Genomic DNA, 24,419 nt, shown 5'->3' with positions numbered 1-24,419 from the left:
ACCTGCCGCACGGCTCCCACCATTTCAGCCCTGCTGGAGAGGCGGTTTGTCAGGCGATGTAATAGGGCAATCGTTTCTAAGAGTTGCTGGTAAAACTCACGCTGCTCAACATTCTGCCACACTGACACAGTGCTCTGGAATGGCATGCAGAAAAAAAAAAGTTTATTTTATTCCAGTTTATTCCCAACATGTGTGTTTATGTGGGCTGTTTGCATTGAGCTCTGACCTTGAGACTGCCTTTAAACTCTTCCAGTTCCTTCTCTGCGTTTTCCTCAGTCAGGTTGCGCTCCCTTTCCGCCTGTTTCAGCCGTGACTCCAGCGTGTAATTGTCATTGCGGAATGCCAGGGAGAGCTGCACAAAGGCGTTCTGCAGGGAGAAGACAGCAAACATGGCCATTAAAAGACAAAATACATCCATTGGCTGTGAAAGTATTTGTCACTGTGAAAACACAACTGATTTCACATGTTTATAAGTCAATAAGCCTCTGGCACAATGGAAAAGATAAATGCAGAAACCATACAGAAAAGTAGTTTACAAATGTGTCATTCTCAGGAAGTGCTATGTGTCATATATTTTACAGGATATTGACTTAAGTCACATTAATGAACTCATTTGACTGTTCAGTTTGTAAGTTTTTACCAGAAAATTTTAATGAACATTTGGTGAGTATTTTCAAGACAAGTACAGAGAAAAATAATCTGAAATAATATATTTTTTTAATTACATTGAAAATGATATTTAAACACCATGTTTCCACTGTCAGTAGCTTTTCTTTAAATGTTAATATATATGTATAGAATATATTTGTGGGTAATAATAATAATAATACACACTATTCAGGTACAGATCATGACCTGAAAAACAGATTATATAAAGAAATATGATCAAAGTTATTGTGAAAAATACACTACTGTACAGTTTTTTTTTTTTTTTTTTTATGTTTTGGAAAAAGTCTCACCAAGGCTGCATTTATTTGATAAAAAAATACAGTAAAAACAGTAATATTGTGATATATGGTTAAAATGTAAAATAACTATTTTCTATTTGAATATATTTTAAAATGTAATATATTCCTGTGATGCAAAGCTGAATTTTCAGCATCATTATTCCAGTCTTCAGTGTCACATGATCCTTCATAAATCATTCTAATATGATAATTTACTGCTAAAGAAACATTTCTGTTAAATTTCAAATTTTTCCATTTAATGAGGATTTAATTTAATTGAATGTCCTTGCTGAAAAGAATGACACTTTTCTTTCCTTCCTTCTTTCAAAAATAAATAAATACTGTACAGACCCTAAACTTTTTACATTTGATTTGTCGATTTAGTAGGGTTTAATACACAGACTTCTCTAATACACATGGTAGATGAATAACCTGACTTTACAAGAGGTTGTGTTTTTTCTCCTGCTTTGTGAACTGGAGCAGGACTAAGGAAAGCATTAATATCATGGGAACTTTACTGTCAGGATCAAAGAGAGCGGCAAGAGTACAGCCAGTATTGTCTGAATATTAGAGAGGAAAGTACGTCCAGCCCTTGACCCTCACTAGCGTCATCCTGGGAGCAGATTGTATTCACAAAGGCATGTTAGTTTCCTCACAGGGGACAGGAACTCACTAAAGCCCATCAAATTGCCATGTCCTAAGCCAGGCTCAGCCATGGCCTTCACTTACATATCAAAACAGCCGCATTCTGCACAACACTGTCCTGAACAAGTGCAGCTGTGATGCATTTATGACAACATAATGATTCCAGCACCCCTGGACTGTATTTTCTCTTATTATATACAGAGTCAAAAACTAACAAGGGTCTAATACGAGTACAAATTAAAAATGAAAATAAATCTATATACAATTATATACAAAACTCAAGAATATACACACCTCAACTTCCTTCTCTGAGAGCGGAGGTGCACTGCAACAAAAAAGAAGGGGGGGGGTATTATTAGTAGGTAATTAATATTTCTATGTTCAAATAATGGATATATGAGCGTACCAGCCAGGTAAACCTCTGTGCAGTTTGAGCTTGCGCAGCATGACATCTGAAATGTTGGGCATGGCGTCAGGTTTCTCCTCTTCACTGAGAGAGCTTGTGAGTGGAGAGAGTGGACCTGAGAGATGAACCAATCACTAAGATTTAATGCATACATAATGAGTCTATCTTCCAAACTGTGTTTTTGTTTTATCCTGAATCACTACGGTACGCCTATAATAAGTGTTTATATTCTGAATATTTTATCCCTGGCGGGACGACAACCGCTGCAGAAAAGTCTCGACGTGACTCGTCATAGACATAAACAGAGAGAAGTAGCTCCGGCTACAGTGTTCTTCTGCTAAATGAATGCAGTTTTGTTTATTAACCTCTAGTCTGAGCGTCAAAAATGACATAGTGTACCTTTAAGAGAGCTCTAAAAGAAATTATTACAAGCACTACGTGTTGATTGTGACAAACATGTGCCACCTAGTGGTGTAAGAATATAGTTACATTTCAAATGTATTTCAAACAAGTAATATAAATCAGTGTAAAAACAGATCAGTGATACAATAAATCCCATAAAAGTGGGTGACATTTTGCCCCATGTTCTGGGTAAAAAAAACAAAAACGTTAAATGGATAGTTCACCCCAAAATAAAAATCATCATTTACTCACCCTCATGCTGTTCTAAACCTGTATGAGTTTCTTTATTCTGTTGAACACAAAAGAAGATATTTTGAAGAATGTCAGAAACCAAATCTATTGATTCCATAGTATTTGTTTCATAGTATGGAAGTCAGTGGGGTGCAGCAACTGTCTGATTACCATTCTTCAAAATATATTCTTTTGTGTTCAATAGAAACTCATACAGGTCTGGAACAACTTGAGTAACTGATGACAGAATTTTCATTTTTGGGTGAATTATCATTTTACGCTCTACTGACAATAGCAGAGAAACAAACTGACAACTTGTGAAACAGCATAGAAAATAATGTTGAATAGTCCCTCTGTTTGTAAAAACAGGCTAAAATGTTACATGTTAAAATATGCGAAGTATAGTCAAGTGTTCTTCACATGAGACTATGGGCCCTATTTTAACGATCTGAAGCGCAAGTGTCAAGCGCAAAACGCAAGTAACTTTGTGGGCGGGTCTTGGGCGCTGTTGCTGTTTTCCCGGCGGGATAAATGACTCTTGCGCCAGGCGCTAATCTAAAATGGGTTGGTCTGAAGTAGCTTCATTATTCATAGGTGTGGTTTGGGCGTAACGTGAAATAAACCAATCAGAGCGTCATCTCACATTCCCTTTAAGAGCAGACGCGCTTTTTCCATAGCGGATTCCTATTGTAACGGCGGTTGTGAATGTAACGGTGGATTTGCCAGGCGCGCGCCAGGAGCGGTTCACAGACAAGGAGAGCAACGCTCTCGTCACGGCCGTAAAAGAGAGAATTTACATTGAAATGGAGAAACCCACCCAAATTAACTTCGGTTAAACAGGCGTATGATAATTTGGGTAAATGTGTAAGCTAGATGTATGCTTTTATTATAAATTGTCTATCCATCTATCCATCTATCCATCTATCTATCTATCTATCTATCTATCTATCTATCTATCTATCTATCTATCTATCTATCTATCGTAATAATGTATGATTTGCAAAAATGAAAACTGCTGCTTCTGTGTAGATGAGAGAATCAAAGTGCGTGTTGTGCACACGCTACATTGATTATGGCCAAGCATGCACCCTTAAAATAGCATATGAATAACATGCGCAACGCGCCACTGACTTTAAACTATTTTTTCCTGGTTAGTGGCGCAATTGTTTTCTAAACCATCAAAATAGCATGAAGGAAAGTTTGCGCCGGAACACGCCTCCTTTTTTTGCGCTGAACCGCCCCCGGGAGCGCAAGTTCATTCCCTAGTTTAGCGACGTGCTTCTGTGGAGGGAAAAGCGCGCTTTGCAAAATAGGAATGATACATGCGTCGGTGTACAAAGTCAATTGCGCTGGGTGCAAGATAGGGCCCTATAAGATAAAGGCTTGGCCAGTACTAAACCCTGTTACGTCTGCATGATACATTTGAGATGCCAGAAAGGGACAGTTTACATAGAACTGATTTTTTTTTGGGATTAACACATAACCAGAATAATTCATCTGCCTAAAACAGAAGGGCTAGTTCATCCAATTTTTTTTTAATTCATGCATGATTTACTTACCCTCATGTCCTTTCAGATATGCATAAGTTACTGGTTTCAATTTATTTCGATGGTCCCTTCAACACATTCTGTTGACTATAAGTAACATTGCACCTACATGTCATTCTAACTCTCATAAGAGTATTAGTAGACTGGTAGGGTTTGGGTTAGAATAACATTTATTTGCAAAGTTACTCATAGTCAGTAGAATGTCTGTTGGAGGATCATCACGATAAAGTGTTAGCAGATATTAAGCAAACAGTCTACTAATACTCTAATGAAAGTTAGTTGACATGTAGCAAAGTTACTTAGTCAACAGAATGTTTAAAAGGGACCATCATAATAAAGTGTTGCCAAATTACTTTCTTTTGTGGAACACAAAAGAAGATATTATGAGAAAAAGTCTGAGTTTTATTTGTCCATACAATGAAATGTTGTCTGGACTCCAAAGTTCTTCAAAATATCATATATTGTGTATTGCAAAGAAGAAGCAAGAAAGTCATAAAGATCTAGAATGACATGAGGGCAAACAGTATTTTCATTTTTGGGTGTTCTATCCCTTCAAACCAACAATATATATATAAATATAGCTGCAAGCAGCCATTAAGAGGCCAAGCAGAGAAGAAGGCACAACAAGTAATGCCAGAACGGCTTCAACATCAGACCAAATGCAACAATGAGCAATTAAAGCAAAATAGCTAAAAAATCATAAATACAGTCACTATTAATATGATTTAATGAGGCAGGATGATCGCACCTCGTTCCTGCTCGGCTGTTTCACTCAGGTCAGGAAGCTTTGAGCTGTAGATGCTCTGGTTACGCACCAGCTTGTGCTCCTAGAAGAGGAATGAAAACCATAAACCAACTTTCAAAAAGTGATTCCGCTAAATCAGGGACATAACATTCCCTTTATTCTGCCAACTGGGCTTAAATCTCAGAGAAAGCCATAAAAAGGAACATTAAACTAATGAAAAAGCATGGTTATCGGGTTGGCCAAAGACAACAAAGGATTACCTCACGCAAACTGGACAGTTTTTTAACGGTCCCAGGTGGCACAGGGAAGTCCTTGTACCCAGAGGACTTATACAGAGACTCCCTTGATTTGTCAGGGAAGGACAGACTCTCCTCGCCTTTGGGAGCAGCATTCCTCATGTTCATGGAGCCCACCGTGTCCCAGGAGACGGCTCTCATTAGAGGTGGGAAGGCCCCTATTGTTTTGATTTCGGCCGTGCATGGGGCTTGCTGTGTGGGGGGCCGGGGCACGGGTTTGGCGACCCCTGTGGCTGGAGGTTGACTGACACCACGGCCATGAGTCTCCTCCTTATTCTGGGCTGTGTGTTCAGAGTTCGTCCCCTTGTCCATTGCTCCATGATGGTCTGGCTTCTCCTTCTGAACCACGGCGGGATCTCTGGCTGGTATGGTGGTGGCATAACGCGGGGTTAAAGTTCCAGAGGACACCTTTTTTTTCTTGTCGCTAGGCATCCACTCTACTAGCCTCGTGAAGGTCTGAAGCAAAAGAACAAAAGAGTGAGTTTAATGATTAAGGGAAGAACAAGTGCATGAAGTGCATGATACAAATGTGTGGCAATTATGTTGTTTTTCTTTTGTGTTCATGTGCGGAAGTCAGCTGAAAAGTATCTGCAACATGTTTTGCTTTCAGTTTTGAATTTTATTTTGTCATTAAAATTCATGTTAAAGATTAGCTGGTTCCCACTTCTTTCTTTCCCGTACTACGAACAGTTACAATTACATTCAGTTCACACTTAAGCATATTATTTCATAATAAGTTACTCTAGTTAGCATAAAATATGCTAATGTGTACTTTAATTTCAGTCGAAAAGTCAGTTTGAACTGTTTGTGCAATACATTTCAACTTCTGTGAGTAAATGCAGTAAAACATTGTTGTTACTCATTTCACATGTACTACTTTAGACTGCATTAGAAAGGAAAAGGTCATGATGAACTAAATTGGCACTTGACTAACATTATAGGTTACAATAAAAGGAAAAAAGGAGGAAAAGAGGAAAAAATTCAAACATGTTTGCTAATGTTCTTATACCTGAAACACTGAAGGAGGAAGATTAAAGTGAGAAGAGCAGAAGGAATAACATTAGTTACACAAACCTCCTGCTCCGGCTTACTCGTGTCCTCTTGGTCATGGGTAGATGGTACCTCCAGATGCTGACCACATACACAAACAAAAACAACGAAACATTTATCATCACCAAGGGGACACAATATCAACGCTATATAGAAGGGAATTAGAAGTGACCTCACCTGAATTATGGAGGGACTTGCTGGAGGAGTTGTGAAGACCTCAGGACCTGGTGGAGCAAACAAAACCATTTAGCTTAGATCAACCATGGAAAGGGACTCTGTAGGCAAATGTGAAAGAAAGCACAGCATGGTACCTAGTTGTGAGGGTGCGGAGAGGGAACTGCTTCTGGATAGTCTGGGGGAGGAGCATGGCGTTGGGTTCGGGGAGAGAGCTGTAACCCAAAGACAACGCTAGCCATTTTTGGACAAAGTTTGGATATTACTTTGCTTTATCTCTTATCGACCTGTGAATATGCTCAAGTCGGTATGCTGTGGCTGGTGTGCAGGATAAAGGAGGAATTTTGGCTGGTGCTCAAGACATTTGAGGACATGCGGACATGATGTTAAAGTCTGATAAGCAAGGAAATCGCAAAAGCTGAAAATAAACAAGCTGCTTCTGAAATAAACATTTCAAGATTGCAACAAAAACATTCACCACTTGGAAGAAGTGTTCTTCATTTTTAATATCAATGGGAAATTATTTTATATAACCAAGCATTTGTCCAGTTGCTCGGTTGAAAACTTGACAGGCTGTCAGTTACCACAGGAAATAGTGTTTACAGTGCTGCATTTTTCAATGGAAGTCTATGGGACGTGACTGAGATAAAGCGATAAAATACACAGTACTCAAGATATAGAAACAAGACTTAAACATTAACATGAGACAACTCTAAATTCCTGTTAAGAAAGACCATGTAAAACCTAAACATTGTAACTTTTACATGATATGCGCAACTGCCTAGAAAACCACTGCATGACTGAAACTGGAACATTACTGTTGAAGGAAATCTTTTGTTAAAGGTCCACTTAAGTGCCTTGAAACGCACAGCATTATTAAATGTGTTGATGTAATTTCCACTAAAACATGAAGACAGACATTTTCTAATTAAAGGTACAGTAAGTGAATTCTGAGTAACACTGTTGAAAGTGGATTGAACTGAGCACCAAAACACACTTGTAGCCAATCAGCAGTAAGGGGCATGTCCACTAATGAGGGGGGAGGTGCCTGTGTTGCATAGCGTGTTTGTGATTTGTGGGCAGGGCTATCAAGATAGGGGTGTGATGCTTTTGGGTGGGAGCGTGTTTGTTTTGGTGATTTTAAATATCAACAGTGTTTCTCAGAAATCTTACTGCACCTTTGCATTGTAACTGCACGGTTGAACATTTTTCGCGATCAAATAGCTGCAATTAAAACTCGCCAGACCCCATTTTTGGCTCTTTGTCCTTAAACCCTTCATTGAAAAGAGTGTGTAATGGCAATTATATCCACTGTTGGCAATGCTGTTAAAATATATTGTTGCTGAGAAGCTGAAAAAAAAACTCGGACGTGTATTGACGGGACGTCTGACTGAAATTGAAGCAAAAAGTTGAGACAATTTTTTTTTAAAGCGGATTTCATGTTATAGATGCAAAGGGGGGACCAACTCAATATTAATGTATATTTATTTAGAATGAAGTCCCTTTTGGTATAATGGTCGGGTTCCTTTGTTTGAACAACAAAAACCAATGCTTTGTAACCAATACCATATCATATCAAAAAATTTGTTTTATTATATTTCTATTATATACCATTGACTATTTGTCTTTTACCTTAAATTGTACAGATTGTCACTAGATCTATTATGTTTATTATTTGTAATATAATTTAATAATAATTTATTGTTGTTTTATTATTATCATCATTATTTTGTTTTGTAATACTTGTTAATTGACTTAAAATTTTATGAGATTTTATTATATTACGTTGACTGTTGCACTTTTTACAATGCATTTATTGCATGTGTTATAATAAAAACATGTTTGGATAATGTTAATGTTTTTATATAAAAAAACGTCAACTTCAGTTGCACAAATGAAAAATTCCATTAATGCTTAATACTTGTCAGTACATGCCGAAAATTACCCTAAATGTTGCGCAAGTCAACCGTCTGTTTGACTTGTGTGTCTGCTAAGTGAATTGGTCATCTGAAGAAGAAAAAAAAAAACCTGAAAAGTTGCTAAATGAGGTGTCAAGAACACAATTTTAGCAATAAATAATTTTTTGCAAAAATGTGACTGTTAAAGGGTTAAATGAAGTTTAAATTTAAAGGCCCTCTATGGCCCCCAGTTTGAGAAGCACTGTCCTAACTGGGGTTGTAATCTTGTTACCTGTGGGGGAGTCAGAAAGGCTACAGGTGGAGCGCCGGCCCCTGCGCTGCAGGAAGCGATCGCTTGCTTTCTTGGCCTGATCGAGCAGCTCCAGATTCTTCTGACGGTCCTCTTCAGACAACTTCAGCTCAGGAAGAGGATCCTTCACCAGGTCTATCACATGTCCATCATCATCTCAAACACAAATGAGCACACACAACCTAAGCACAGCTGTACAACACACCACCCCGACAACTCATCTCAGGGGAGAAACAAAGTAAACAGAAATCTAAGTGGAAGCATTTCAGTTATTTTGTACGCTTCCTTCTATCACAACCATCCCTAATGTGTAATATAAGAATTAATCAAATTTACATAGGGCCAGGTTTACTAACAGCTGGCGCCAGCGCGAACCCTTTTTTGGCGTTAAAAAACTACTGTCAGAATTTACTAAAAACACACAGTGAAAAATTAGCACTGATAAGGCATGGACACAGTTATTTTTGCGGCTGACCTTATTGCATATGCTTTTGCATATGCCTTTCAGATGCAAAATTTATGGTATTTTACATTAGACATTACATTAGGTATTTAAATGAATCACGCAACACGATTTACTAAGGTTTACGGTGACAATTTACTGGTTTTACCGCCCAAAAAGCATATCTCAAACCAGACGCTAATTTGCGCTGCTCTTGGTAGATTGAATTTGAGTGTCGTCAGTAGATCTAGAGCAGAACCTTCCACTTTCATTGGCGCTTTTTGCCCTGTTTAGTAAATCCGGCCCATTGAGTTACATTACATGACTATTTTTACATTGCATATTATGCCATTTGAAAACATAATTATCTCTAAATACTACAAAATATCTAAAACTGTATGTTTGCATGCATAGTTGAACATACCCACTGTGGTGATGGGACATGATGATGCAGAGTTTCGGGAGAGACGAGGCCTAGGGCTGTGTGGTCTGACACACACAGATTAAAATCACATTATACCAACACTGAAGAAGTTCACATTCAGCACAAGTACAAACAGTGACTTATTTTAGCAGCTTTTTACAATGATTGAATTACTAAAACTGCTGTTTAAAGGCTAATAAATCAAAAGAGATGTTTAGGAATCCTGTAATGGGTCTACAACATCAATACCTTGCTTTCTCCAAAGGACAGGAGTCCTGCTTGCTGACTTGACTTGGAAGCACTATAGCTGGTGGAGTCATGGTTACATTTACTATCTTGCTTTCAACTGGAGCGTACTGCAAAAGAAACACAAGGTTGCTTGACAGCATCTCTTGGATATGGTGACAACAATTTCTGTAGTGTTTTGTAGTGGAAAAAGGAAAGAAATTAAGAGCAAAGTGTGATTCAGTCCTGAGGAAGTATGGAAACTATTCCAACTGTACTGTGCGGCTTTACTTTTTTTAGCCCCTGCAAAGAAAATCTCACACATACCAACTCAAAATACTTAGCTTTATCCCATGGGAAAAACAACATGCTCTGATAACATTCCCTTTAAGAGAGGAAGTAAAATATTAGTCTTTGCAATCATCCAATCACATTGTTTTTCTTTTTTCCAATATTCTGTGATTCTGTAACTACCGTTGATCTACAATTGATCGGTGAAGACTTTTGATCTATTTTTTAAAAAATCCATTTCTGTATTTATATATACAGTATACTATATATAATTTATGTAAAAATACTTTCACTGCAGGATTGCAATCTGTTCATAGTTAAAGAATCATTCTATTACAAAAGTTTCATTCTCTGTGTGCAACAAACCCTCTTCGATTAGCATCAGAAGCGTTCATTTGAGATTTACAACATGGCACATAACATCAAGTGCTATCATACTTTCATACACAAGAACTATAATGCAGCGCTAAAGTCCTGGCTGTCGTTCGGTACAGAGTGGAAGCTTTATTTGTTTGGCCTTTATTCTGGGATTAGATAACTGAAGTGTAATATGATTTTAAAGAGTGGTCTTATCTGAGCCCCAACCTTTTAAGAGTCACTGCATGAGTGGATTGAACTCACTCAAGAATAACACAATGAAACAACAACCCCTAACAGGCTTTAATGTTCAAACAGTCTGTGGTCTCCAAAAGAAAAACAGAACAGTAAATCCTGCTTGAGTCCTGAAGCTTGTCTTCAGTGGAGCAATAGTTCTTCTCACTCACAGGCCATGGCCGATACATTCGTAACTGTAGGATTTCAAATACCCATTCTGGCATTAGGTTACTGATAATATCTGAATCCTAATTGAGAGTGGAATGTTGTCTTTCAGGAAAAGATTAGTGTTTACAGTACTGCATTTTTAAATGGAAGTCTAAAGAAAAGATTACACTCATTTTCTTTCTCCTCTGCTGAACCAGGGATCGTATGTCAGAGGTGAGGTGGTTAGTGCACGTGTTTGAAGGAGGAAAGACTGGGCACATTTTATATGTGGTGTCTTTAACCTCTACGTATTTACATAAAAAAAAAATTGTTTGGTAGATGTGTTCATGTTGTATTGCAAAACACTTTGGTAATACTTTATTTTACAGTGTCCTTGTTACGTTGCATGTACTTACCATAGTAATAACAGTAAATTATGCATAATTACATGCAACTAACCCTCAACCAAATCCTAATTCTACCCTAACCCTATAGTAAGTACATGAAAAAAGATGAGAAATATAAAGTGGGATCAGTCATTTTTGTGGCACAGTATTATAAGGTGGGGAAAAATAAAATTGCTTAAATTTTTTTATTAAACAGTGCTTTACTGAACAAACTATGGTTCTGTTTTTAAATAAAAAAAGCTGTCTATGCAACACACTCTTCTTACTGCAGTTTATGGTGCTGTTATAAATGGAGGAATATTTGAAGTGCTTTTGAATGCTACATATTTTAGCGAAATGTGTATTTTAGTCCGAATTATTGCACTCTGTCTGTTTGACGTGCATGCGTGTGTCGGCGCTCTTTCAGTGAAGTCTGTGAAGTTGGAAGAGCCTTTTTGTAAAATGGAAATACTTTCTAACATTTACAGATAAGGTACGGTTTTATGTTCTCATGATTAAAACTTGGATTGTGCATTTTCCCGCAGCAGCTCACTGTTCTCCATTATTTTTTTAAGTATGTTCATGACATAAAAAAATATTGATATAAATTATATGTCAGGGTTTCAAATGATGTATTATAAGTTCAGCACATGCGGTGGTAAAAACAATGCTGCATTCATTCGGTACAAATGTGAGCAGAACTAAAAGATCCGTACCGTAAATCTTTGGTACAAAAACATGTACCGTTACACCCCACAGAGGTCAGATTGAGTCTGTTATATCTCAACTACTGACATGAGTTTGAGATGGGACTGTTTGACCAACCAGTCAGACATAGGACAAGAAACAATGGGGGATGGGGGGTTGAGAGTTAGAATAAAAAAATCAAACTCAGGCTTAAGGCCTGTTCACACCAAGACAAATATTCAGTATGAAAATTTGGTGAGATAAACAACTTATATTGGTCTGTTCAGCCCCAAATTAATATTTGCATGCTATAAATCCTACAAATTTCTTTTACAGAGAGGTGTCCTAATCTCTTTTCCTCGCACTGTGAATAAAGCTGGCAAACCAATAAAGGCTGTGACACACCAAACCGACATCAAAGAACAATCAGTAATGAAAGCTGACTGTGTTGTCGCTTCGCGTCGTCTGTGCCTCGACCGGAAAGTTGCGCTTGAACAACGCAAAGACTAAAGACAAAGGCCAACTAGCAGGAAATAACTGTCTATACCAGCAGGTGGCGGCAGTCTATATCCGTCATTCAAAAAAGAAAACTGAAACTAGGGCCTTGTTTACATCTGGTATTAAGATGCGTTTGGGTCGATCGGATCACAAGTTGACTAGGGAGACACATTCCCGTTTACACCTGGTGTTTTAATCCGACTCTTTTGTCCACTTTCAACCACTTATGTCCTGATTTCTACGAGGGGAGGCTCTATGGGCGGTAAATTAATGTGTTTTTTCAGATCTTTCGACCTAATGGACAAAATAAGCTCACGCAATTTACATATGAACACGCCGGGACGACGGGAAAACATACGGAGAGCGTCAGCTTTCGTTTCTGCTCTGACAGCCGCAAGATCGAGCCAAACGTGGTTAGTGCATGTTAGAAATCAGGAATGGTGAAAGAACATCGTGCTTTGCACTTTTTTTTCACCTGTTTCGCTGAACAGCCAATCAGAGTGATCTTTCTCACCAACTGACTGACACCGACTCAACTGCGGCCGAGCAGCCGCAGACGATGCGAAACACACCACAAAAACTGATCTGACAGATGCTAAAGAAATGCCAGACTTTGGCCGGCTTGGTGTGTCATGGCCTTAAGATTCACACTTGCCCAGAGACACAGCTGTTATATAAAACTATGACTTGGTGGCATTAACGATTTTGCTAAGCTACAGTGAATAGCACAGGAAGTATCTGGTACCAGCTTTCTAGTCTCTTGATCACCATAGGAAGTGCAAAAAATATGAACACCTGTCTGAAAAACATGCAAATACTGTTCGACTTCCTTTCTTCTCCATGACAAGTGGATGTCAGAAAGTTGTATACCGCTGCCCAGCTGTTTTTCCTGCATTGATCTGAATAGACTGAATGTTGGTGTGAAGATAGCTTTTAAATGGAAGCAACATAATGTGCCCACACAATAAATCCGAACCCATGCATCTATCCTCCCAGAAGTGCCATTACTACATATCTTTAGACATTTCCTACAGTGAAAAGCCTGATCTGGACCTGAGATGAAATTAAAAGGCGTTGCGGCTGTGATGTGAAAAATATAGTTAGACTCACTGTGGAGGGCGAGCTGGATGTACTGTCGAGCTCCTCTGGGGAGTCTTCCTCTTCCTCGGGCAAGGTGGGCATGGCAGGGGTGAGAGGGGGTCGAGAGCGTGTGTGGGGGAAGATAAAAGGGGTGACAGACTCTGTCACGAAACTATGAGCTCTCTTTAGTGGAGTTTGCTCACCCTGTGAGCGTGTGAACTGACATACAGCAGATCGGTCCTCTTGGTCCTGTACAGACACACAACATAACACATAAAAAAAAAACTATCGTATACAGTCTCTTACAAAACAGTACTGTTTGTGGCAGTGCCATGGTACATTGATGGTAATATCATGCTACTGAATGATTGCCATATTCGGTAGCACTTTATTTTACAGTCCTGTTGCGCGTGTGCATACTATGTACTCATTATAGTAATTGCAATAACTGGGTAATAACTAGGTATTAACCCTGAACCTATACCTAAACCTAACCCCATGTAGTTACCTTATATTACCAGTACTTTCTTAGGTAAGTACACTGTAAGTACAAGTAAGTGCACATACTGTAAAATAAAGTGCAACCTGATATTCATATACTACTAAACTCCAAGGTACCTCAATGAAAACAATCAAATAGCAAAAGGCCACTTAGCCTGATTAAACGAATGACACTTATCCATTCTGACAGCTCCAAAGCCTAGCTTTTTTAATGGAAAAGTTCCTATTTCTGTAGAATTTTTTAAGGTGATTACTGCATTAAAAAAATACATAAAATGAGTGTTCATTTCATGCCTCTCATTTGCTGTGTTTAAACTGTATTATGTATATTTTGTCCAACATCGGCCAACATGCTCACTAAATCAGTGGTTCTCAGAAGGACTGACAAACTTCAAGGGGGTCTTAAAATGAATGAAAATAAGTCAAAACAAGCATAAAAAAAATCAAGATCCTTCTAATTTTAATCTCACCCCTTCAACAACTCATATTGGTGAATACCTGTAACACCAAGAGAACACCAACTAACAATATTTTTTTTACATTATAAAAATAATATATTTGGTTATTTGTAAAGGAACCTCTTAACCACAATGTAAAACTACCTATCTTCATGGCAAAATGTATGCATGTTTCTACCTCTGCTATTTGTCCTATCACAAAGCCCAATCTTTTGTTCCTGCCTCCCAAATAGGTTCAAGAGGAAATGTTTCCCTTAAGCAAAGTAACAGTTACTGATGGCATCTTATACAGACTACAAAACTACTCCTACAGTGATTAGGACTAGTGCCAAAAGGGTCAACATCAAGAGCCGGAAAAAAATCTTCTTTGCAGAATAAATGTGTCAACAACATCAACAGTGAAGCACTTGCCTATATTACCTCTAACATCTTATCTCTACCATAAACACACGTCTAAAAATATCCATGAGTCATTAATGCAGCAAATCATAATGGGGATTGCAGTTTCAATTGTGTAAAGCCATTTGTCTCTCGAGTTGTTGTATAAACACAGCTTGGTCACAAGATACAGATCGAGGAGAAAGGAGACTCCTTCATTCTCCCAAAGGAATGCATTCCATATTCGTTTAAATCCATTCTCATCTCATCTAAACGCTACCAAAGCTATCTTTGGCTTCCTGTACACCCAAACAAAATAGGAGACAATTTCAGAGACAAATGCTATTTTAGTGAATGTCTTATAAGGGAAGAGAAACTGTACAGTGTTTACGTGTTGTGAAAGGCAGAGAGTCATTATGATTGTAGAGAGGACTCTTTAATAAGGACAAATAAAACCTGCATCACTCATCCTACACATCTCCATAACATTGAAATCCTATTAATGACTAATGAAATCATGCTGGTATTCAGAGGTGTTCTGAGTAAGTTGATGAGTACTTTCTGGATCAAGTCAAGTCGAAATGGACAGGTTTCCACCAAGTTTGTGAATTTTATTTATAGGAACAATTTCAGAATTCAGAATTCAGAAAAAAGCCATTTCTGATAAAACAGTGTTTCCATCCAGTGGGTTGAAGAGAACAAAACAGTCATTTCTAGAGAGATTGATGCAGAATAGAAAGGCAAATGGAAGTAAAAGATTCTGTGGCTTATTTGTTCAATATAATAAACTATTTGCAGCTTGGAGTTTGCACAGAAAAAGTTCCCATGAACCTTCTGTTTGTTTGCAAGCAATCTGCAGTATCTCCATACTCTTTGAATACTCCAAGGTCTTTGAATTCAGAATTCTTTGAATTCAGAAACAACCAGAGGAATATTTCAGATGCGATGCAAAGATGTTGGTCAGTTTCATTAGCCGCTTTCACACATACAGACTTTACTGGTAAATTACCGTTAAGAGATCATGGGCCCTATCTTGCACCCAGCGCAATTGACTTTGTACACCGACGCAATCATTCCTATTTTGCACCCGCACACAGCGGACTTTTCCCTCCATAGACGCACGTTGGTAAACTAGGGAATGAATTTGCGCTCCCAGGGGCGGTTCAGCGAAAAGAGGCGGCGTGTTCCAGCGCAAACGTTCCCTGGTGCTATTTTGCATTTCAGAAAACAATTCCGCCACAGACCAGGAAAAACCTAGTCTAAAGTCAGTGGCGCGTTTTCAGTGGCGCGTTCAGATGTTATTTTAAGAGCGCATGCTCGGCCATAATGTAGCGTGTGCACAACGCGCATACACTTTGCTTCTCTACTCTACACAGACGCAGAAGTTCCCATTTTTGCAAACCATACATAATTACAAGGAAAAATATTCCACATGAGGGAAATCATTGTTGTGTCCATGAAGATGTGAAAAAAATAGGCATAAATCTAGCTTACACATTTACCCAAATTATTATACGCCTGTTTAACCGAAGCTAATTTGGGTGTGTTTCTCCATCCCCATACAATGTCACTTCTCTGTGTTTTACGGCCCTGACGAGAACGTTGGTCTCCTCGGCTGTGAACCACTCCTGGTGTGTGCCTGGTAAATCCGCCATTATAATAGCAAGCCGCCATGGAACAAGCGTGTCTGCTCTTAAAGGGAATGTGAGATGATGCTCTGAGTAATGAAGCTACTTCAGACCAACCCATTTTAGATTTGCGAGATCCGCCCACAAAGTTACTTGCGTTTCGCGTTTGATACTTGCGTTTCAGATCGTTAAAATAGGGCCCCATGTGTGGATAGGACCTTTTCAAAAATACCAGTATTGGTTCTGGCAATTTACCGGTATGAGAAGTTGTAATATTACCAATAAATTACAGGCAAAATGGTGTATGTGAACAAAGAATGGTGATTACCGGTACGAGCATGTACGAAGTCAGATAGAGAAACTAAAGCGCTTCTCCTCATGCGGGTGAATGAAGACTTATAACAGCACAGCGTTTAAAGACCATTTCCGATGACTGACATCACAGAATTTACCACTATTTTGGTGATGATGTGGGAATGGTCTCTTAACGGTAAAAAAGAGTCAAAACGCCGTTGCTTATGTGAACAGCATATTTTTTAATTGACCGGTAAAATCATTATGGTAATTTTACGGTAATTTACAGGGATTACTGTGTGAAAGTAGCTAATCTTCTCTAAACTAATTATTCAGTCACATGAAGTTTTGGTTCTGCATATAATTTATTCAATAAATGTGCTTCCATCCTAGGTTCTGCACGTCTTATTACCGAAATAGATTTTTATCTGCCTCAACTGAGCGTGTGTTTTTATTAAATTGCATCTAGCTGTGTTCATTCAGCATTTTTTATGCAATATCACAAAACACGCATTAAAATGGCGATAGAAATGGCTGATTCTGGTCATTGAAAATAGTTTAGGGTCTTTTTTCAATTGTTTTCAAATGTTTAATCGCCTGCCAGGTGATCGTAAGTCAGGACCCTCAAAATGGTATCAATAGAAGTGCAAGAAAGAATGAGATGGGTTTTTTTTAGGGATGTCCCTTTTGTGAACCCTTTAATCCGGGCGCACACAGTGCGATTTTTGAAGTCATACGAGCTCGCAGGCGATTTTTTGTTGTTGTATTGTCGCGGTTCGCAGTGTGTGAGAGAAATTACGAGACAAGCCAAGTACGTTACAAGCACCTCCCGACCTACAGATAATTGTATTTAATTTTTTACAAATTCGGGGAGTCGGCCCTATTTTCACCAGTGAATAGGCTGTCCTCTATTGCCAAATCCTACACAACCAAGTCACATAGGCTAGATCTATGAATATTATTAAAGGTGCTCTAAGTGATGTCACACGTTTTTTAGGCCAAAAATTTTTTTGTCACATACAGCAAACATCTCTTCACTATCCGCTAGCTGCCTGTCCCCTGAACACACTGTAAAAAAACACGGTCTCTGTAGACAGCCCAGGCTCCACAAACGGCAACAAAAACAAACTGGCCCAGCCTGGACCACGAAACATAAACAGTATTCCAGCCAATAACCGTTGGGGGGTTAGTGTGCATGCACATGAAGGGGGGTGTGGGCAGTGAAGGAGAGAGAAGCATGAAGAGGGAAGTTAGCTAGAGGAGAGATGTCCTAGACAACGACTAACGTTAGAATTATATTCTCTTGAATTTTGATATGGCAACACACGACCAAAAAGACGACGTTATGATGAACAAATAGCAAAGAAGAGGGAAAAGGAGAAGGAACGCGTGAAGTCCCGTATTTACATCGGAAAAGCCTCCAACAGAAACATGACTGTTTCAGGAAGCATGGAAGGGAGGGGACGGGATGAGGAGGATGGAGGGTCGAGCAAGCCTCCGTTTTGTTTGACAATATTTCGAACGTCAACAAGAAGATTTTTTGCAATTGCCTCCCGAGTGTCTGAACTCACACAGTGTAAGCCCGCCTTTACTTGCCTTGTTCCTAGATTACGGATGTCCAATCCTGCTCCTGGAGGGCCAACGTCCTGCAAAGTTTAGCTCCAACCCGCCCTAATACACCTGCCTGGAAGTTTATAGTAAGTACCTGAGGACCATGATTATTTGTTTCAGGTGTGTTTAATTGGGGTTGCAGCTTAACTCTGCAGGAAGGTGGCCCTCCAGGAACAGGATTGGACACCCCTGTCTTAGATCATACAAAAACACTCACACCCCTCCCTTAATTGGCAGAATATGAGAACCAAAACACTGGAAAGGATGCATTCCTTAAATGGGAAAAACATTCTTGAGTTCAGGTTAAAAGCAGGAAGGAGAATAGGTTTTTGGCAATTTATTCCAAAGGTGTAATGGACATTGAATGAAGGAATTTTCAGTAAACAATGTGTTTTTATCAGTTAATACATCCAAGGTGCACAGCTCTTTGAGGACACTGAATCAGTACCAGATAAAATGATATGGTTCAACAATGTGTTTGATAATAATGGATATAACTCACCCCTGGAGTGTCAGTGAGATCAGCAGATTGGACACTCTTAGATGTGTCTGAGTCACTTGTTTTGGGTTCCTCTTGAGTCTCACTGTTCCCTGTCCTTGCTTGACTCGTTCCACTGTACTCAGATTCCTCTTGACTCCTCCCAATGCAATCTGACTCCTCAGCTTCCTCTTGACACCTCCCGGTATCCTCTACTTGGTTCTCCCCTGGTGAACTGAATCCTTGGTTATCCCAACCGTCCGCTGACTTGGAAGACTGTCCTTGTCTCAAAAGTGTTAAGGCCTCTGTTCTACCACTACAGTCTGATTTTTGGCACCTCCCAGAACTCTCTGTTCGTCCTCTGCTGTTTTGTAGCTCAGTTCCTTGACATCCAGCCTCTTCTTTATCCGGACTCCTGCACTTTTCCTTGTTTGAGGCTGAGGTGCTCCCACTGGCCTCTGACTCTGGGAAGAAGCTGTCACTGCTTGCTGGCCGGTCTAAACTATAGGTAAACAATAAACAAAAGTCACTAGTGGGAATATGACCTATTCAATCCAGAACAACACAACATAATAATATACTACTCATGAATGAAAATATGAGTGGTATCTGCCTATACCAAACCCAGGCGTTTGCAGGACGTTGCCAGGGTGTTGCTATGCAGTTGTTTTGGGGTACTGTGAGATCCTTATTAAACAGGATGTTTAGTGGTTACTAGGGTGTCCTATTGGTTGCTTGTTAGTTATTATGTTGTCCTGAGAGGTTGCTTGGTGGTGTTTTAGAGTCTGCAAAATGAGCATTGAGGGGTTCTGGTGACAATGCTGTGTAGTAACTAATTATACGTAATTTGGATTACGTAATCAGATTTTAAAAAATTAATACTTTTAATTATATTAAATTACATTTCAAAATACTCAAAATCAAACTACAGTTACATTTTTATTGATTCATATTCACAAAATTACTCTTTTTTTTCTTCTTCTTCTAAATGTTCCTTTCTAAAACTAAAACTTCCTATTGCTTATGTAAGTTCATAAAGGATATAATTACATGGAAAAGTAAGAGGCCACAAAACATTAACAAATAAAATATTTCATCATATATTTAAAATATTTAATAAAGTAAAGTTTTATTTTCTTATAAAAAAAAAATATATATATATATATATATATTTTTTTTTTTTTTATATATAAATACAAAACTATTTATTGAAGTTCCTTCTCCAAAACCCGGATGTAATGTAATGTTTAATGCACTTTAATAATTTTTTCAACATATTTTTTTCTTCTTTTTCTTTGTAGTTTTATACCAACATGGTGCAAGATTAACTTATTCATATACATTTATTCTGGTCCCTAAATATTTGTACATATACAGCAAAAAATAATAGTGGATGGAGACATTTCCTATTGCATTACCCAAGAAGAGTGTGTCCTTGGGGTTTTTGGTCAACGCTAAAAGTTGGGAGTCCAACTAATTTATTGGGGCCACGGTGGGTGACAGTATAAACTCTGGTTCCTGCACAGTCTCACCTCACGCTGGATCATCTTTGTGTGAGGATTTTACATAAACACACACAAGCCTTGTCCTGTAAGAGGTAGAGGAATGTAAACACTGACCCAGCTACATTCTCCTGTCTGTTGTGTGGCGTGGGCTCTTCACAAGCTGACGGTTCCGGCAAGGAGCTCTTAGTACAGAGTAAAGCAGGACTCTTCAGGCTTATCGCTCCCACAGATGGAAGACCTGACGGAGAGGAACCAGTAATGTTAAGCAGACAAAGAGATGTCTCAAATACCTCAATTACCCCCATTACACTTATTTTTCCTAGAGAGCAATCAAATTGAATTGAGACTCTTGCAATCTTCTCTATTGTGAAGAAGATATATGTGTTGCCTCTAGAATTTACAAGAAATATCCGCTATGTCTCAAACTGTGGTAAAATTTGCAAAGACACCAAATTCTGCAATCAAAAGTCAGATATTTCATCTTTCATTTTCATATGAACTCAAACATCAGATTCTTCCAGACCAAACAGCTCTCTACTCTTTCTGTACGCAGTAGTCACATTTATTATTTTAGATAAAACATCTGAGGCAAAGTTACTTCTTTGAGTCATAACCGAGAACACATGAGCTATGAAAGAGCAACCTCTGAGCAACACAGCCACACACAGTTAGGACAGAACATTGTAATGGCTTTCAGATATTACCTGTAGACACGGGCTCAGAACAAACACTGACAGTGCGTTTCAGCCAAAGCTCAGATGGTGAACCAGAGTCCTGAACTAGAAGGGTTGCAGTTGGGTTTTTGCTGACCTTAATGGAAAAAAACACAATATACACATATTCAATGATGATTTTATGCCAGATGAAGTTCAAGAATCTTTCCTCTGTTCTGCTGTACTCTGTGTTTTATTATCTGATCAGAAAAGGCCATTCAAAATATCATTGACATTTAAAAGTGATGAAATCAAAAAGGATTTCCTCAACACATTGACTAAAATTAGAGAATGTTCCTTCGTTCTGAGAGGCAGAGATAGCGGTTTTAAATGCACAATATAAAAACAATCTTTTCCAAAATCTACACAGGAGTGATGATTTATATTGGCTTGATTTTTATGGGAATGAATCATGTTTTGCGATGAAACATACTTGACAAGAGAGTTTCACAGTTTCAAAAGCACACAGTCATCTTTTCCTATTCACAGGAAAAGAGAAATCCCAAATGTGGTCTCAAATGTTTCTTTAAGATAGCAATGAGATTGAATGGAGACTTTTTCTTAAATTCTGGCTCTTGAGGTTTTTTTCTCCTGAAAAAAGATCCCAGTAATCTTACATGTGTCTCCTGTAGCGTTTCAGCAAAGATCTCAATAATGCCTCAAACGTGCTCAGATTTGCCAATATTTCTAAGTCTGCAACAAAAACTCAATGATTTAAATGTAAACTGAAACATTTCCAATAAATTCTTGTGCCATTCACAATCATTTTATAACTCTATACCATGTACGAATTACCCGTACTGCTGATATATAAGAAAATAAAAAAACTACATTATGTCTCCTTCTATGAAATAGCAAACTCTGAGCAATAAAATCAGACCCAGACAGCAACATAGTGTCGGCCCAGATGAAATCCACGTGTACCAGATGTGGGCCGGATCTGGGCCGACACTATGTTGCTGTCTGGGGCATCTTGCACGTCATTCTCCAGACATGTTGAGCTCTGGTGGTCATGTGGATTATGAAGGTTCAAGTCCAGCCTGCAACGTCTGTAACTACTTTTCACTCTCCACTATGTGACCAATTCTATTTTTACCCAACCATTCAAAAGTTTGGGGTCAATATGATGATTGAAAGAAAGAAATTAATACTTTTATACAGCGAAGATGTATTACATTGATCAAAAGTTACAGGAAAAACATTCATTGTTAAAAAAAACAAAAACAAATGCTGCTCCTCTTAACTTCTTTATCCATCAATGAATCCTGAAAAATATTTATCACGGTTTCCACAAAAATTTGCAGCACCACAACATTGATAATAAGAAATGTGTATGAAGGATCATGTGACACTAATGGCGGCTGCAAATTCAGCTTTGCATCACAGGAATAAATTACATTTTAAAATGTATAAAAAAAAAACAGTTTTTAAACAGTAATAATATTTCACAATATTACTGTTTGATCAAAGATATGCAGCCTTGGTGAGCATTAGAGGCTTCTTTCAAAAACACCCCTTTTGTATGGTAGTGTCCAGAGAGGGTCAGGTTCAGTGTCAGCCTTGCTTTCACCTCTTTAACAATATCATAATAACCAAGACTATCACAAGAATATGGTAAATCTGAGATGGTAGGGCACTCTAAATGATTTCAGCGATCATCAGTCGCACAGGGAGGCTAGACAGCAGGAGTCCAGGAGCCGTTCCCCTGCTGAGCATGACATGCAGATTAATATTGCAGTGTAATCGAATCACCCTGATTATTTCCTGCTGGCCATGAGTCTATTTGTGAGCTTTCCTTTCTCTCTCTCTCTCTGTGGTCAATGAAGGCTCTCTTCTCACTGACCGGTTCTATTTTTAATTGACCTTTGACTGTCATCACAAAGAGCTCAACTCTTATAAATTTTGGGGAGGATGGAAGGCCATCTCGGAGGCAAGTCTCTCCGGGGCCCTGATGACCTCGGCGTTACCTCATGGCAAAAGCTCTGACGCGGCTGCATGAGAAAAGTGCATGTTCTGCCCCGCTCCCTTCACCGGTTATGTAACACAGAGACAGTGAGCCAGATTTGCTGAAAGTTTGGTTGCATGAAAGAGGAAGTGGTTGCTATACAGTCACTGTAAAAGATTTGAGAAAGAGGCGATTCTGATGAGCATCACCAAAAACCTGCCAAGAACAGCCATGAACTGGGGAAACTGGATTTCTTAATTCTTTCGGTGCACAAAAGGAAAGCGTGGACTGATAAAGGCCATTTTCTGAATTTCACCTTTGCCACATCTTTTGAGAGAGATGGTGAAGAATACAATGGGGTTAAAAGTATGGGACCACTAGTGGAAATGCATTTTGGATTTCGTTTTTTAATTGAATATACACTTTCAGCATAACAATTTAAGCAAAAAGTTGAATCAGAAAATTGTCACAATTCTAGAATATTGTACACTGAAGAGAATATTGAATAAAAAACAATATTTTACATCAAAGAATGAACCTAAGGGGGGACATGACACTATTTTCAACTAAAAATGTTAAACTTTTTATGCGTTTTAGCCATTCATTTACGCAACAACGGCTTTTTGGGGGCATGAAAATGCTAACTTTTGAAAACGGGATTCAAAGCGTACGTTTTTTGAAAACTATACCGTTATCGTCTCCATGTAAACTACAAAAACGAATTTGTAAAAACGGTGATGTCATGCGCATGTGTATTATGCGTTAAGTCTATAGGTGTGTAGTGTTTCTTTACACTACGACAATAGTGTCGTCAGTATGAACGAAGGAAATACTTTTACATTTTTAGTACATCGTTGTCGTGTAAACGTATACACCGGGGTAAATCAACAAAACTAAATGTAATGGTTAGATCAGGAATAAATTAAGGTTACCACTTTTTTCAGTGTACTATTTGGTTTATTTTTTTAGCTTTAATGACAGCAGCATGCAATCTGACATAAAGTTTGTGTAAAATCTGATGATCATGTTGTCCTGCATGATTTAAGCATCATCCAAAGAGCAGCTTGAGCTTCAGTGGAAACAAGAACATCTGACCGTCTGGAGTCACATGATCAATGTCACAAATACACAAATATGCATATTTAATAAGTGACCTAAAAATAGTGCAGAATCTAAAACTTTGATTATGTCCATGTTTAAATTAGATGATGATTGAATGGCAGATTTTAAATGTGGTCTCAGACTTTTGTATACATGACAAAAATGTGTCGATTTGTACATCATAAAAGTGCATTTTAGGCCATCACATTCCACATTTTAATACACAAAATATTGTCACACCTCCCAGGAAACCATGTTGTGTACTTTAAAGTGCTTCTCTCTGGAAGTGTCCGCCGCAAGCTCTTGTCTCAAGAGAACAAATCAATCCATGCAAAGAAAAACTTGCTGAAACTCTACCTGATTGGCCAACAATGATGAAAGA

General features: G+C 38.5%; 1 protein-coding gene across 1 annotated transcript in view; it reads right to left on the bottom strand.

Annotated features, from left to right (window-relative positions):
• The window catches only part of mrvi1 (murine retrovirus integration site 1 homolog), a 52,010-nt gene that overhangs the window by 12,801 nt on the left and 14,790 nt on the right, over window positions 1-24,419 (bottom strand). Inside the window, exons 11-26 of the mRNA XM_082162015.1 lie at window positions 20,983-21,088; window positions 20,393-20,516; window positions 18,798-19,275; window positions 13,456-13,674; window positions 9,767-9,873; window positions 9,518-9,582; window positions 8,634-8,807; window positions 6,581-6,658; window positions 6,447-6,493; window positions 6,294-6,350; window positions 5,184-5,675; window positions 4,927-5,005; window positions 1,999-2,113; window positions 1,887-1,917; window positions 227-367; window positions 3-134 (exon numbers count right to left, since the gene is read on the bottom strand). Of these exons, the coding sequence (XP_082018141.1) occupies window positions 3-134; window positions 227-367; window positions 1,887-1,917; window positions 1,999-2,113; window positions 4,927-5,005; window positions 5,184-5,675; window positions 6,294-6,350; window positions 6,447-6,493; window positions 6,581-6,658; window positions 8,634-8,807; window positions 9,518-9,582; window positions 9,767-9,873; window positions 13,456-13,674; window positions 18,798-19,275; window positions 20,393-20,516; window positions 20,983-21,088 (2,445 nt within the window). The remainder of the gene's footprint in view (window positions 1-2; window positions 135-226; window positions 368-1,886; window positions 1,918-1,998; window positions 2,114-4,926; window positions 5,006-5,183; window positions 5,676-6,293; window positions 6,351-6,446; window positions 6,494-6,580; window positions 6,659-8,633; window positions 8,808-9,517; window positions 9,583-9,766; window positions 9,874-13,455; window positions 13,675-18,797; window positions 19,276-20,392; window positions 20,517-20,982; window positions 21,089-24,419) is intronic.

This window comes from Leuciscus leuciscus (genome assembly GCF_965113295.1).
Source record: "Leuciscus leuciscus genome assembly, chromosome: 2".
In the NCBI taxonomy this organism is placed as follows: domain Eukaryota; kingdom Metazoa; phylum Chordata; class Actinopteri; order Cypriniformes; family Leuciscidae; genus Leuciscus; species Leuciscus leuciscus.
The sequence above is the reverse complement of the archived record's forward strand: the minus strand, read 5'-3'. Positions and strand labels throughout refer to the sequence as shown.